The sequence below is a fragment of the Dermochelys coriacea genome, chromosome 26 (assembly GCF_009764565.3).
Source record: "Dermochelys coriacea isolate rDerCor1 chromosome 26, rDerCor1.pri.v4, whole genome shotgun sequence".
In the NCBI taxonomy this organism is placed as follows: Eukaryota; Metazoa; Chordata; order Testudines; family Dermochelyidae; genus Dermochelys; species Dermochelys coriacea.
In genome coordinates, this window is record NC_050093.1 from 14,479,457 (window position 1) to 14,491,539 (window position 12,083).

At 52.4% G+C, this 12,083-nt stretch overlaps 1 protein-coding gene across 1 annotated transcript in view; it reads right to left on the reverse strand.

Annotated features, from left to right (window-relative positions):
* The window catches only part of SNRNP200 (small nuclear ribonucleoprotein U5 subunit 200), a 40,784-nt gene that overhangs the window by 6,855 nt on the left and 21,846 nt on the right, over positions 1-12,083 (reverse strand). Inside the window, exons 21-33 of the mRNA XM_038384579.2 lie at positions 11,215-11,412; positions 10,710-10,862; positions 10,433-10,513; positions 9,956-10,039; positions 9,288-9,394; positions 8,559-8,677; positions 7,101-7,255; positions 6,468-6,657; positions 5,608-5,781; positions 2,829-2,989; positions 1,147-1,374; positions 427-618; positions 165-343 (exon numbers count right to left, since the gene is read on the reverse strand). Of these exons, the coding sequence (XP_038240507.1) occupies positions 165-343; positions 427-618; positions 1,147-1,374; positions 2,829-2,989; positions 5,608-5,781; positions 6,468-6,657; positions 7,101-7,255; positions 8,559-8,677; positions 9,288-9,394; positions 9,956-10,039; positions 10,433-10,513; positions 10,710-10,862; positions 11,215-11,412 (2,021 nt within the window). The remainder of the gene's footprint in view (positions 1-164; positions 344-426; positions 619-1,146; positions 1,375-2,828; positions 2,990-5,607; positions 5,782-6,467; positions 6,658-7,100; positions 7,256-8,558; positions 8,678-9,287; positions 9,395-9,955; positions 10,040-10,432; positions 10,514-10,709; positions 10,863-11,214; positions 11,413-12,083) is intronic.

The window sequence follows — 12,083 nt, forward strand, 5'->3', positions numbered from 1 at the left end:
ACGTCCAGTGACCACAGGTGATCAGCAGCTTACTTTGGTCTCATCCAGGGCACGTTCTCCTCGCCCCCCTGGGCATCTCCACTGGGAAGGGTCAGAGAAGGGACGAGGGAGAAAACCCCAAATGCCCGCCCAGTCCTCCCCCGCCCCACACCCAGACCTAGTACCTCTGCCTCTGGACATCGGAGGCACAGGTGGTGAGGATGTCTATGGCCGTGAGGCGCGTCTGCTTGCGTGACGGGACAAAGACAATGACCGGCTTTTTGGGGGAGTGCTTCATGATGGCATGATAGACCGGCTTGGCCATGGACAGCAGGCGGGTCTGTGTGTGGCTGATGTTGAAGCCCTGAGTAGAAGAGAGGAGCCGGCAGTGAATGGTGAAGCCCCCGACCAAAGCCCTGGGGTGAGGGGCTCCTCCCAGGTCCCTACCTGAATGTGCAGCTCCAGGGGCACAGGGCGCACGTTGGGGTGGAAGTTGAAGGTCGACGTGGCGCTGCAGCCCAGCCAGTGAGCGACATCCTTCGCGTTTGACAGCGAGGAGCTCAGGGCCACGATGCGGATGGGCCGCTCGATCTGGGAGGAGATGTAGCGCATCCGGGAACAGATCACCTCCAGCACGGGCTGCGGATGGACACGAGGGCAGGTTACAGGTGCGGCGGGGGGGGAGGGGGAGAACAGCCCATCAGCCTGAGCCCTCTTCCCAGCCCCTGCACCAAGCAGCTGCTCAGCGATGACCATCAGGGCTGCAGAAGGGCAGCAGGCCAGCACCTCTGCCATCCCGGGCTCCCATGGCCTCTGTGGAGAGCCCCACCTCCTTCTCGGCTCTGAGCCAGCTGCAGGACTTCCAGTGGGGAGGGCCATCCATCCCACCCATCTCCAGACCCTATCTTGCCCCCCCACTTAATCCTGTAGCTGACGTCCTTTAAGTGCCAGGGCCCAGGGGTACGCTCCCAGCAGGACTGCAGTCCAGGGGGCAGCCCTGGAACAGTTTTTTGCCCCAGGTACATCATGCAGCAGGGATGAGATTAGCCACTTCAGTGGTATAGCTCCCCCCGACCCCTTTCCCTGGGCACTGCTTTGGGCTGAGGTAAAGGAGCCAGCAGGCCTCCCCCAGCGCGCCAAGACAGCCCAGCCCCCTCGGCCTCCTACCCCATTCTCGCCCCCGATGAGGTGCACTTCGTCCACAATGAAGAGGTTGACGTTCTGGACGTTCTTGCGCTGCTTCCAGCGCCGGGACAGGATGTCCCATTTCTCGGGGGTGCTGATGATGATGTTGCCCTTGCCCAGCAGCTTGAGATCCGTGCTGGTCTCCCCCGTCAACAAGACCACTTTCTTACTGAGCCGCTCCTGGAACTTCTCGTACCAGTCGAGGAAGACCTGTCAGGGCACAGCAAGTACTGCCATTAGCCCTGGGCCAGAGCTCTTGGCCGGGATTGCCCTGGAGTTTCCTTGTACTCCCTGGGCACAGGGACATTTCTGGGGAGAGAGGGGGCAAGACAGCAGAGTACAAGCAGGGAAATTAAGTTGTCATGGGATAAGAGGGAAGATCTTTTCATGGATTGAGAACTGGTTAAAAGACAGGGAACAAAGGATAGGAATAAAATGAACAGGGGTAACTAGTGGTGTTCCCCAAGGGTCAGTCCTAGGACCAACCCTATTCAACCCATTCATAAATGATCTGGAGAAAAGGGTAAACAATGAGATGGCAAAGTTTGAGGATGATACTAAAATGCTCAAGAAAATTAAGACCAAAGCAGACTGCGAAGAACTTCAAAAAGCTCTCAGAAAACTAAGTGATTGGGCAACAAAATGGCAAATGAAATTTAATGTGGATAAATGTAAAGTAATGCACAATGCAAAAATAACCCCAACTATACATACAATATGATGGGGGCTAATTTAGCTACAACTAATCAGGAGAAAGATCTTGGGAGTCATCGTGGACAGTTCTCTGAAGTTGTCCACGCAGTGTGCAGCGGAAATCAAAAAAGCAAACGGGATGTTAGGAATCATAAAAAAGGGCTAGAGAATAAGACGGAGAATATCTTATTGCCCTTATATAAATCCATGATACGCCCACATCTTGACTACTGCGTACAGATGTGGTCCCCTCATCTCAAAAAAGATATACTGGCATTAGAAAAGGTTCAGAAAAGGACAACTGAAATGATTAGGGGTTTGGAAAGGGTTCCATATGAGGAGAGATTAAAGAGGCTGGGACTTTTCAGCTTGGAAAAGTGGAGACTAAGGGGGGATATGATAGAGGTCTATAAAATCATGAGTGGGGTGGAGAAAGTGAATAAGGAAAAAGTTATTTACTTGTTCCCATAATATAAGAACATGGGGCCACAAAATGAAATGAATGGGTAGCACGTTTAAAACAAATAAAAGGAAGTAGTTCTTCACTCAGCACACAGTCAACCTGTGGAACTCCTTGCCTGAGGAGGTTGTGAAGGCTAGGACTATAACAGGGTTTAAAAGAGAACTGGATAAATTCATGGAGGTTAAGTCCATTAATGGCTATTAGGCAGGATGGGGAAGGAATGGTGTCCCTAGCCTCTGTTTGTCAGAGGGTGGAGATGGATGGCAGGAGAGAGATCACTTGATCATTACCTGTTAGGTTCACTCCCTCTGGGGCACCTGGCATTGGCCACTGTCGGTGGACAGGATGCTGGGCTGAATGGACCTTTGGTTTGACCCAGTATAGCCATTCTTCTGAACAGAGAGACAGAGGCCCCACACACCACCTCCTGAGGAACTGGGAGTTTCCAGCACACGGGCTGGAAGAGGAATCCAACCCACGCCCAGGAGACAGGGCCGTGGGAACTCACCTGCTCAGCAAGGGCCTCCATGGGGGTGATATAGACACAACGCCCCTCCGAGTTCTGCAGCAGCATCCTTAGGATGGCGAACTCAGCACAGATGGTCTTTCCGCTCCCTGTGGGGGCGCCCACGAACACATTGTCGTCGCTGTTATAGACGGTGTTAAACACTGGGAAGAGACAGAACACTTGGTTACCCCAGGTAGCCGAATTGCCGCAGTACCACTGAGCCAAAGCCAACCCCAGCCACGCTGCCCGGAGGTTTGGGGATTTCAACCCAGCACGGCTAGGACAAGGTTCCCATTACCCTGGCCTCCTTGCTGGCAGGCCAAAGCCCTGGCAGACAGACTGGCACCATCACCCCAGAGGGGGCCCCTCCAGGCCAAGGCACGCTAGCCGGGCAGTACTTCTAAACACCAAACAGGAGTTCCTCACTGAAGGAGCATTACAACGCAGACTCTTTCCAGGTTGATTTGGCAGGCTCTGGGAAGCATTTTAAGACCAGAAAACAGGCTCTCTTCTGAACAAGGCAACACTAGTTGCTTCAGAAGGTGTAAGGATCTCCGCCACCAGGCAGAGGGGGGGTAATCTGCCCCTATGGGTGTATTATGAAACGGAGAGAGGTAAATAGTGGTGTCCCCCAGGGGTCCTATTCAACATACTCATAAATGATCTGGAAAAGGGGTAGACAGTGAGGTGGAGATGACACAAAACTACTCAAGATAGTTAAATCCCAGACAGACTGCCAAGAGCTACAAAAGGATCTCTCAAAACCGGGTGACTGGGCAACAAAATGGCAGATGAAATTCAACGTTGATAAACGCAAAGTAATGCACAATGGAAAACATCATCCCAATTATACATACAAAACGATGGAGTCTAAATTAGCTGTTACCACTCAAGAAAGATCTTGGAGTCATTGTGGGTAGCTCTTTGAAAAACATCCACTCGATGTGAAGCAGCAGTCAAAAAACATAACAGAACCCTGGGAATCGTTAGGCAAGGGATAGATAAGACAGAAAATATCATATTGCCTCTATAAAAATCCATGTGTTGTGAGAGGTTTGGCTGCGTGTGTGTTCTCCCTGTGTGCTGCCCCAGCTCTGCGCACACAGCTGGCACAGCAGACCTCAAGCGAACCACCCAATGACCACAGGATCCATTAAGGGACGAAGGTGCCAGGCCAGGTTTATTGTTAACAAAGCATGGTAATAGGCCCTGGAAGACACTACAAGGTTACTAAGACATGTATGCCCGTGACAATGGACACAGCTAAGTGAATGGCGGGACTTTCCATTCCCCACTCAGCTGGAAAAAGATACTCCCTCCGAGATACATCTTTATACCCGGATACAAACAAGTTAGTACTGCCCCTCTGACACAGTTAGTTACTGCCCCCTGATGTGGCTAGTTATTACTCATCTCCTTGAACCTGTTGGTTTGATTAAAACATCTTTATTACATACTGTTATCCTGACCTTATCTTTAGGCAATGTTCCTATTATCTTTGGGGAATGTTTTTGTACCGTCCTTGATATCGGGATGTTCTGGTACCATTTAATATTTGGATGTGTTTGCGTGAGTGCTCTGTGCCTAGCACTTCTTAGGAATGTGTCTTTTTGCACTATCAGCCCTGTTCTTGCCAGATTCTGTGAACTTGCTTGCAGGCAGAGCCTGACGTTTGCTCACAGCCTGACTTTAGCGAACTTTGCTTTATGTCAGCAAAGACTGCCCACTACTTTAGCTCAGGCCTCATACCGGGCCTCTGATACAAGAGCTTATAGCTTAGACTCTCTCCCTGCTCCACCATGGTACGCCCACATCTTGAACAGTGCATGCAGATGTGGTCGCCCAACCTCAAAAAAGGATACATTGGAATTGGAAAAGGTTCAGAAAAGGGCAACAAAAATGATTAGGGGGATGGAACAGGTTCCGTATGAGGAGAGATTAACAAGACTGGGACTAAGGGGGGTTATGATAGAGCTCTAACACATCATGACTGGTGTGGAGAAAGTAAATAAGGAGGTGTTATTTACTCCGCATAACACAAGAACTAGGGGTCACCAAATGAAATTAATAGGCAGCAGATTTAAAACAAACAAAAGGAAGTATTTCTTCACACAACAGAGTCAACCTGTGGAACTCATTGCTAGAAGATGTTGTGAACACCAAGACTGTAACAGAGTTCAAAAAAGAACTAGATAAATTCATTGACGACAGGTCCATCAACAGCTATTAGCCAGGATGGGCAGGGATGGTGTCCCTAGCCTCTGTTTGCCAGAAGCTGGAAATGGGCGACGGAATGGATCACTTGATGGTTACCTGTTCTGTTCATTCCCTCTGGGGCACCTAGCATTGGCCACAGTCAAACGACAGGACACTGGGCTAGATGGACCGTTGGTCTCACCCAGCACTGCCGTTCTCATGTTCTTATCCCCACTGCCAATAGTTAGAGGCTGAAACAATCCCTCCCACTACTGCCAGGAGTATTAGCTACTGTAGCTCCGGACATCCCTGTTACCTGGGTGCAGCATTGGGAAGTGAAAACGTGGCTAGGGCAAAGTACGGTCTTGGCCTTTGATCATCACAGTGGGGCCTCTGTCAAGCCTTTCTGGCAAACCAAGGTTGTTCAGACCCCAGCAGCCTGCTCTTTCCCAAGGCACAGGGCAGGGAGAGGAGGCAGGATATCTAATGCAGAGGATCATTCACCCCCACCCCATGGAGTGGGGCCACCTGCTTCTCAGCAACCCAGGGAGCAACGTGGGGTGGGAGCTGGGCTAGTACCCACCTTGGGTCTGGATGGGGTTGAAGAAGGGGAACTTGTCCTGGTAGAGGCTCTCAAAGGCACTGTTACGCAGAGCAGACACAGGCAGTGGCTGCAGGTCCAGGAGCTCTGTGGGCGGGGGGTATTTCTCGGGGAGAATCAGGTGCCTGAAGGACACAGGCAGCTGCGTCTCACAGGCTGGAAATGAAAGAGAATCAGAACAGTTTGTACAGAGAATCAGCCATAGCGGTGTCAGACATACCAGAGAGTCTGAGCACCCAGGAGCCATGGGGTAGGGGCCTGGGACTGTCTGGGATCACTGCAGCAATGGGAGATCCTCAGAAAGTGCCCAGGTGCTGCAATGCCTTGCTAGCAAGAGGAAATACCAGCTCCCAGCACTGAACTTCTCCCACAAAGCAAATACATCCGCTTCAAACTTGGAGGGGTGATCACCTGCCCATTCATCCCGTCCCCCACGACAAGCCATCCCTTGCTACCAACTGATCTCAGCTGCCACTCACCACCAGCGAACCATCACCACTGCCCAACCTGGGCCTGACACTCTCTCCTCCCACAATGCACAGCAGCAGGTCTCCCCAGCCAGTGACTGAGGCAGTATCTGCTCTGTCCCAAGGGCATGATCCAGCGGTGGTTTTGCTGCTTGCTCACGGCTCCAGGCAATCCACCCTTCCACACGCAGTTCAGTGGGGGAAGGTGCAAATTCTCTTATAAAAAGATCCTTCCAGAGGCCACCTGCCCCCACTGCTTGGCTGGCAAAGCATTTCCCCCACCACAGCTTGGGTAAGGCTCTGCTCCAGCACCTCAGAGTCCCTGCAATACAGCACAAAGACGCCCCCCAGCCCAGCGGGCAGGTGGAGACTCACAGAGCCAGCGGTCTGAGACCACCCGGATGAAGTACTGAGGGGGCAGCGGCTCGAACACAGGCACGAAGAAGGTGATGAGATGCTCGTCCTGGGCATACTTCGCTTTCAGCAGGAAGTACTCATGGTGCAGAATCACTTCACTGTCCACATCCTCCACCAGGATCCAGAAGGCTTCAGACGAGCCATGCACCTGGACGAAACAGCAGCAAGCTTTGCACCGCAGCACCCAGATCTCTCCTGTTCTGACCCGCCCTGCACTGGGGAGGCCAACCACAGACAAGCTTTGCCACACATGCCCCTGCCCACACACCCACAGCTAGAGCTCTTCCAGAGCAACAATGCTCCCCAGGCGCAGTCCCACCCCACACCTGGACGTTCACGGATTCCCAGGCCAGAAGGGACCATTGTGCTCTGCCAGTCTGAGCCTCTGGATAGCACAGGCCAGAGACCGGCCCCACAATTCCCAAAGCAGAGCCATATTAAACCTTCCTTCCCCAGGTAGGGACTTATCGGCTGTGATGAAGTCACCCCTTCTCTCCAGCTAAATGGATGGTTTTCCTATCTGCCATCAAGCTGCCGCCCTCCCCGTGACCTGGTCAGCCAGGACTGTGCGTCTCTGGGGGCATCTCTCACCTTCTCATCCCACTGAAAGTCCGGGGTGATGGTCAGCTCTACTTTCAGGGTGGACCTGGTGATAGGCTGGAGATGGACAGACAGCTCCAGCTTTGGGAACAGATGAACGTACTTGTGGATCGTCTTGCCCATCTTCGGCATCCGAATGAGCTCCCCTGTAATGCAGGACACAAATGTTATGGGCAATCCTGGGGGAAGAGAATGGGCAAGCAGATGGACCCACACGCTCAGTGCTTCTCCAATTCAAGGGCATCCTCAAGGAGAAGCAGCTATTTCACATCTGGAACATCGTGATCCGAGGCACCCGTTCCCACAGCAATGCCCTTAGGCCAAACCCTTTCCCTGGATGTTATATATATTGTGGTAGCACCAACGGGCCCTCATCCAGCCCCCAATGTGCTAGGCACTATACAAACAAAAGGCTGTTCGGTGCCTTGAGGAGCTTTACAGTCCATGTATAAGATCCAGCAACAAGTGCATCCATCTGGTCCCAGGGAAAGGCTAAGGACACAGAAGCCTGGCAATGACCTAACAGAGACAGAACCTAGGAGTAGGTTGTAGTAGAAAGAAGGCCTGAGACATAATGCCTTGTATCAAAGGCCTGAGCTAAAGCAGGGGTCAAAGCTTTGCTGCTCTAAAGCAAAGTTAAGTTGCGAGCAAGAGGCAGGTCCTGCTCACAGAATCTGGCAAACACAGGGCTGATATTGCAGAAACACACATTCCCAAGTAGTGCTAGGTACAAGAAGATACACGCAAACACATTCCAAAAGGGGGGTACCAGAACACCCCGATACTAGCACATTCCCCAAAGATAATAGGAACATGCTAACTTATCTTAAAGATTAGGTCAGGATGACAGCATGAAGGATAGAGATGTTCTGATTAAACCAACAGGTACAAGGCGATGGGTGGCACTGAGATACGCCAGAGAGGCAGTACGGAACTTGTTTGTATCGATGTATAAAGCGGGTCTCACAGGGAGTGTCTTTGGCCAGCCGAGGGGACAGTGGAAAGTCCCGCTGCTAACTGTGCTGTGTCCACTGTCACAGGCATACACGCATTGAAGTATAAGGCACCAATACCGTGCTTCGTCGATAATAAACCTGTCCAAGTTCCTTCCCTACGAACTGAGTGTGTGCTTATTGGGCAGTGTAATTGGAGCCTGCTGTCTGGCCAGAGTCAGCGCAGCACGCAGAGAGACACACCTGCAGCCAACATCTGACCACACTGGTGATCTGGGAAGTAGGCGAGCTGCCCTCTGTCGAAATCCCCTGACATCCTTTGCTCTGGGAGGATATGGAGCTGGCAAGCGAAAGAGCAGTACCCTCTACCACCCTCCCGCTGCCTTCCTGCAGCTATTGCAGGGCTTCCGTGGGGAAAAGCAAAGGGAGAGAGATGAAAGCTGTGAGTGGCTCGAATGCAGGGACCCCCTTGGTACAGACGCCCCCCTTCCCATACCTATTTCATTATGGTTCAGGTCATAGAGACGTTCAAACGGGAAGTTCTTCTTCTCGATTTTCTTCACCACTTCCTCAGGCAATTTCCTGAACTGGCGCAGGGGGCACATGGACTGCCACCTAGGGGCAAGTGGGACGCAGGCGTTAGCGAGGGGATAGCCAGCGCCATCAGGATACCTGTAGGCACGTGCGTATGTCCGCCCACTGAGAAAGAAGCCAGCCGTTTCAATTGTGCCACTACAAGCACCCATACCCCACCACAGCTCACGTTTCCCCCCCAACTCAGGTAAGACAGTCATTCCCATGAGCCCAGAGACTGTGCTCCCCCATTCCCTACAATCAGAGCCTTCTGACAGCACTTCCACATTCATGGGACATGGAATTCAAGCTCCAAGAGCCCTGGGATATGACACACTGGGCAGCATTTTCTCTGGCTGAGACAAGCTCTGCAGGTGCATCCATGCCAACTGCACAAAGTGCAGCCGGCACCCAGGCTGTCCCAGGATTAAGGTTACTCTCTCGTCCCTCATCACTCACTGGCCTGTAGAGAACTCATTATGGTTCCTGTCAATGTTCCTGCACTCACTATCCTCCCACTCGCCACCAGCCGCTCTGGTCAGAACATCTGCAGGTCAGACGTGCCCCCTGGGCAGATCAGACACCTGGCCTGGTTACAGGCGGTAAGCCTGCGGCACGTCAGAAATCAGAGAGCCACAGAGCCATCACTTACATTCGCTTGTCAATCATCTTGCAGAGGTTCAGAGTCTTGTCAGTGAGCTGTGCCCAGCCCCGGTTCAGGACAATCTCAAAGATCGCACGCATCAGCCGCCCAGCAGACTGCCAGGGACACAAGAGAGCTGTCAGAGCCCTGGGGATCAGTGTGCTTAACAGCCTCTGGGGGACCAGGCTTTGGGGATTTCCTGTTCACAACTAACTGCCCTGCTCCTACCCCAATCTGAGAAACAGCTCCTCCTGCCCACCTACTCCACCATCCAGCCACGCGACCAGCAATCCTTGGGCCAACAACAGCCAGAAACTCGGTGTCTGTTAAGGTTACTTAATCTGTCAATATTTCAGATTCAAGATCTGTTGCAGAGTTAAGACCCGGAGGTCGTCTCTCTCCAAAATAAATTAGCTTTCACCTGCAGTAATTTTCATGTATTCATTTATTAATGAGCAGAGCATGGTGAGTTCGAAGAGGGCCACCACCCAGCTGACAGGAATTAGCCCCCGTTACAAATTCACAGCTCTCTTAGCCATCAAAGCAATTAACATTAACCCTCCCAGCCCCCAAGGAGCAGGCATTATCCCCACACCTTGCAAATAAGGGCACTGGGGCAGAGAGAGGGTCATTCCGAGATAGTGGCCGATTTTCTACCCACAAGAGTTCTTACTCACTTGTGTGACGTACACCATGTCTGCCATCAGCGCAAACCCTTCCAGCTTCAGCTGGGAGATAAAGGCCTGCAGGAGCACATTGATCTACAGACAGCAAGAACAGGAGTTAGAGCAAAGCCTTAATGGGGTTATCCACTGAGAACCTCCCATTTTTGGGGAAGAGCTCCTAGCTGGTCAAGGCTGGCGCAACAGTACTGGGAGAGTTACTGCCGTTCCTTCCCATCCCCCAGTGCAGGAAAGCAGTCCAGCCTGACACGATAAGCCCAATCGTTCTTGAAGCATCTGTCTGTGCGTGGCTCTGTTTTCAAGCAACCCATGCTCCTGTCCCGGACACTGCACAAAGGGAAGGGGGGCAGGTCAACAGGATCAAGCATTCCCTAAGCCATAGATCAGAAGCAGGGAGTGATTCAGTGCCACAGTGCTCTCCTCTCACACGGAGCTAAGCTTCCCAGGAGGGCAGGCAGAGGGGCAGCTCACCTTGGCACTGGGCTCCTCAATGCTCTCCTTCACTGGAATTGGGACCCGCTCTAGCAGCTTCTGGAGCTCCAGCTTCTCTTCCTGCAGGGAGAGAAGGGGTGGGAGGTGAAGCCAGCTTGGGATGGGATGAACTGGGTTATCGCATACAATCCCTCTGAACCAGGCAAACAACAACAACAACAACAACTTGGCAGCCCTCCAGGGTACAGGAGAGAAGATCCTGGGAGTACCTCTCCTTCCTCAGCAAGCACCCCCCCGGCCAGCCCCAGAGCCGTACCTCCCGCACAGTGATGTTCTTGAACTCAGAGGACAGGGAGAAGACCCGGAAAAGCTCGATTTCACTCAAGGTGGGCTTCAGGAGCTGGTTGTAGGTTTGTACGGTCTCGTTGGTGATGTAGTAGTGGCTGGCAATGCGGCCCAGCTCAGTCACCTAGGGAGGAAGGGAGGAGTAACTCCAGTTTGTGGTGGTGGAGCGCAGACTCTCTGGCTGATCAGGGGGCTGAGCCAGGCAAAAAGGAGCAGCCTGGAGCTTGCTGGAAGATACGGAATGAAGCTGGCCAGCACAGAGGCTCCTGACATGTGGAGCAGTGTCCCTGAGGAGCCAGGAATCGCCCAGGGGAGAACATTAATCTTGTCAGCGACACAGATCCCTCCCTCAGCCCCAGCCTCTCTACTTCCATCTTCAAAGCAAAGGAAACCCAGGCCGCGATGATAATTTGCTCAGCAAGGAGGCAGAAACCTCCATCTGGCTTCAGCGAGTCCCCACCCTTCCCCTGCCTCACCTGGAAGTTCCCCGTCTTCTTATCGTACTTCACAAGATTGTTCTTGTCTAGCATCAGTGCTGCAGTGTGAACTAAGTCCAGCCGGCGCTGATCCAGCAAGGGGTCTCCCTTCAGGTCATCATGAGAGAGCCCATAGAGCGACGGGGAGCGTAGCATTCGGATGTACAGGTAGGCGTAGCCCAGCCAATTCACTGCATCCTACGGACAGACACCGAGAACCAGGGATATTTCAGCTGAGCGGGCACACCGCTGCCCCTGAAGCAGGAAGTTATGGAGACTATTGGTTCAAAGCCCAAAACTTACCATGATGTGACCCCGCCTAGATCAAGTAACTGGGGGCAGTTTTAAAGTCTGAGGCCTCATGAAACATCAGAACTAGAAAAACTGAAAGCGAGAAGAGGCAGCTCCTACCCCTGGCAGACTGTCATAACTGACCTTAACCTGCACCCTCCTGAGTACGAGCCGCTTTCCTGCACTTCTCCTGTCTTAGGGTTAGGGGCCATTATCTGCAGAACCATCAAAGTGCAAAATAAACACGCTCTATCCTCAGGGCTGGGCGCCCCACATTCATGTGCAGAGACTGCTCATCTCAGACACCCTGGCCAGCAAAACCGTGCTGCAACGTAAAGAGATTCCAGCCGAGAAAGCTAGCCATAAGCAGGGGAATATTGTGAAGACCAAGCGGAGATCCAGAAACCGAAGGACCATAGTTTAATGTAAAAAGAAAAGGAGTACCCGTGGCACCTTAGAGACTAACATAGTTTAATGTAAATGCCTTCAGGGCTAATACATTTTTCTAAGCACCTATCCTGGACCAAGGAGCAAAAATCATTTCACTCACTGCCTGAGGACACTAGTCTCTCCCCCAG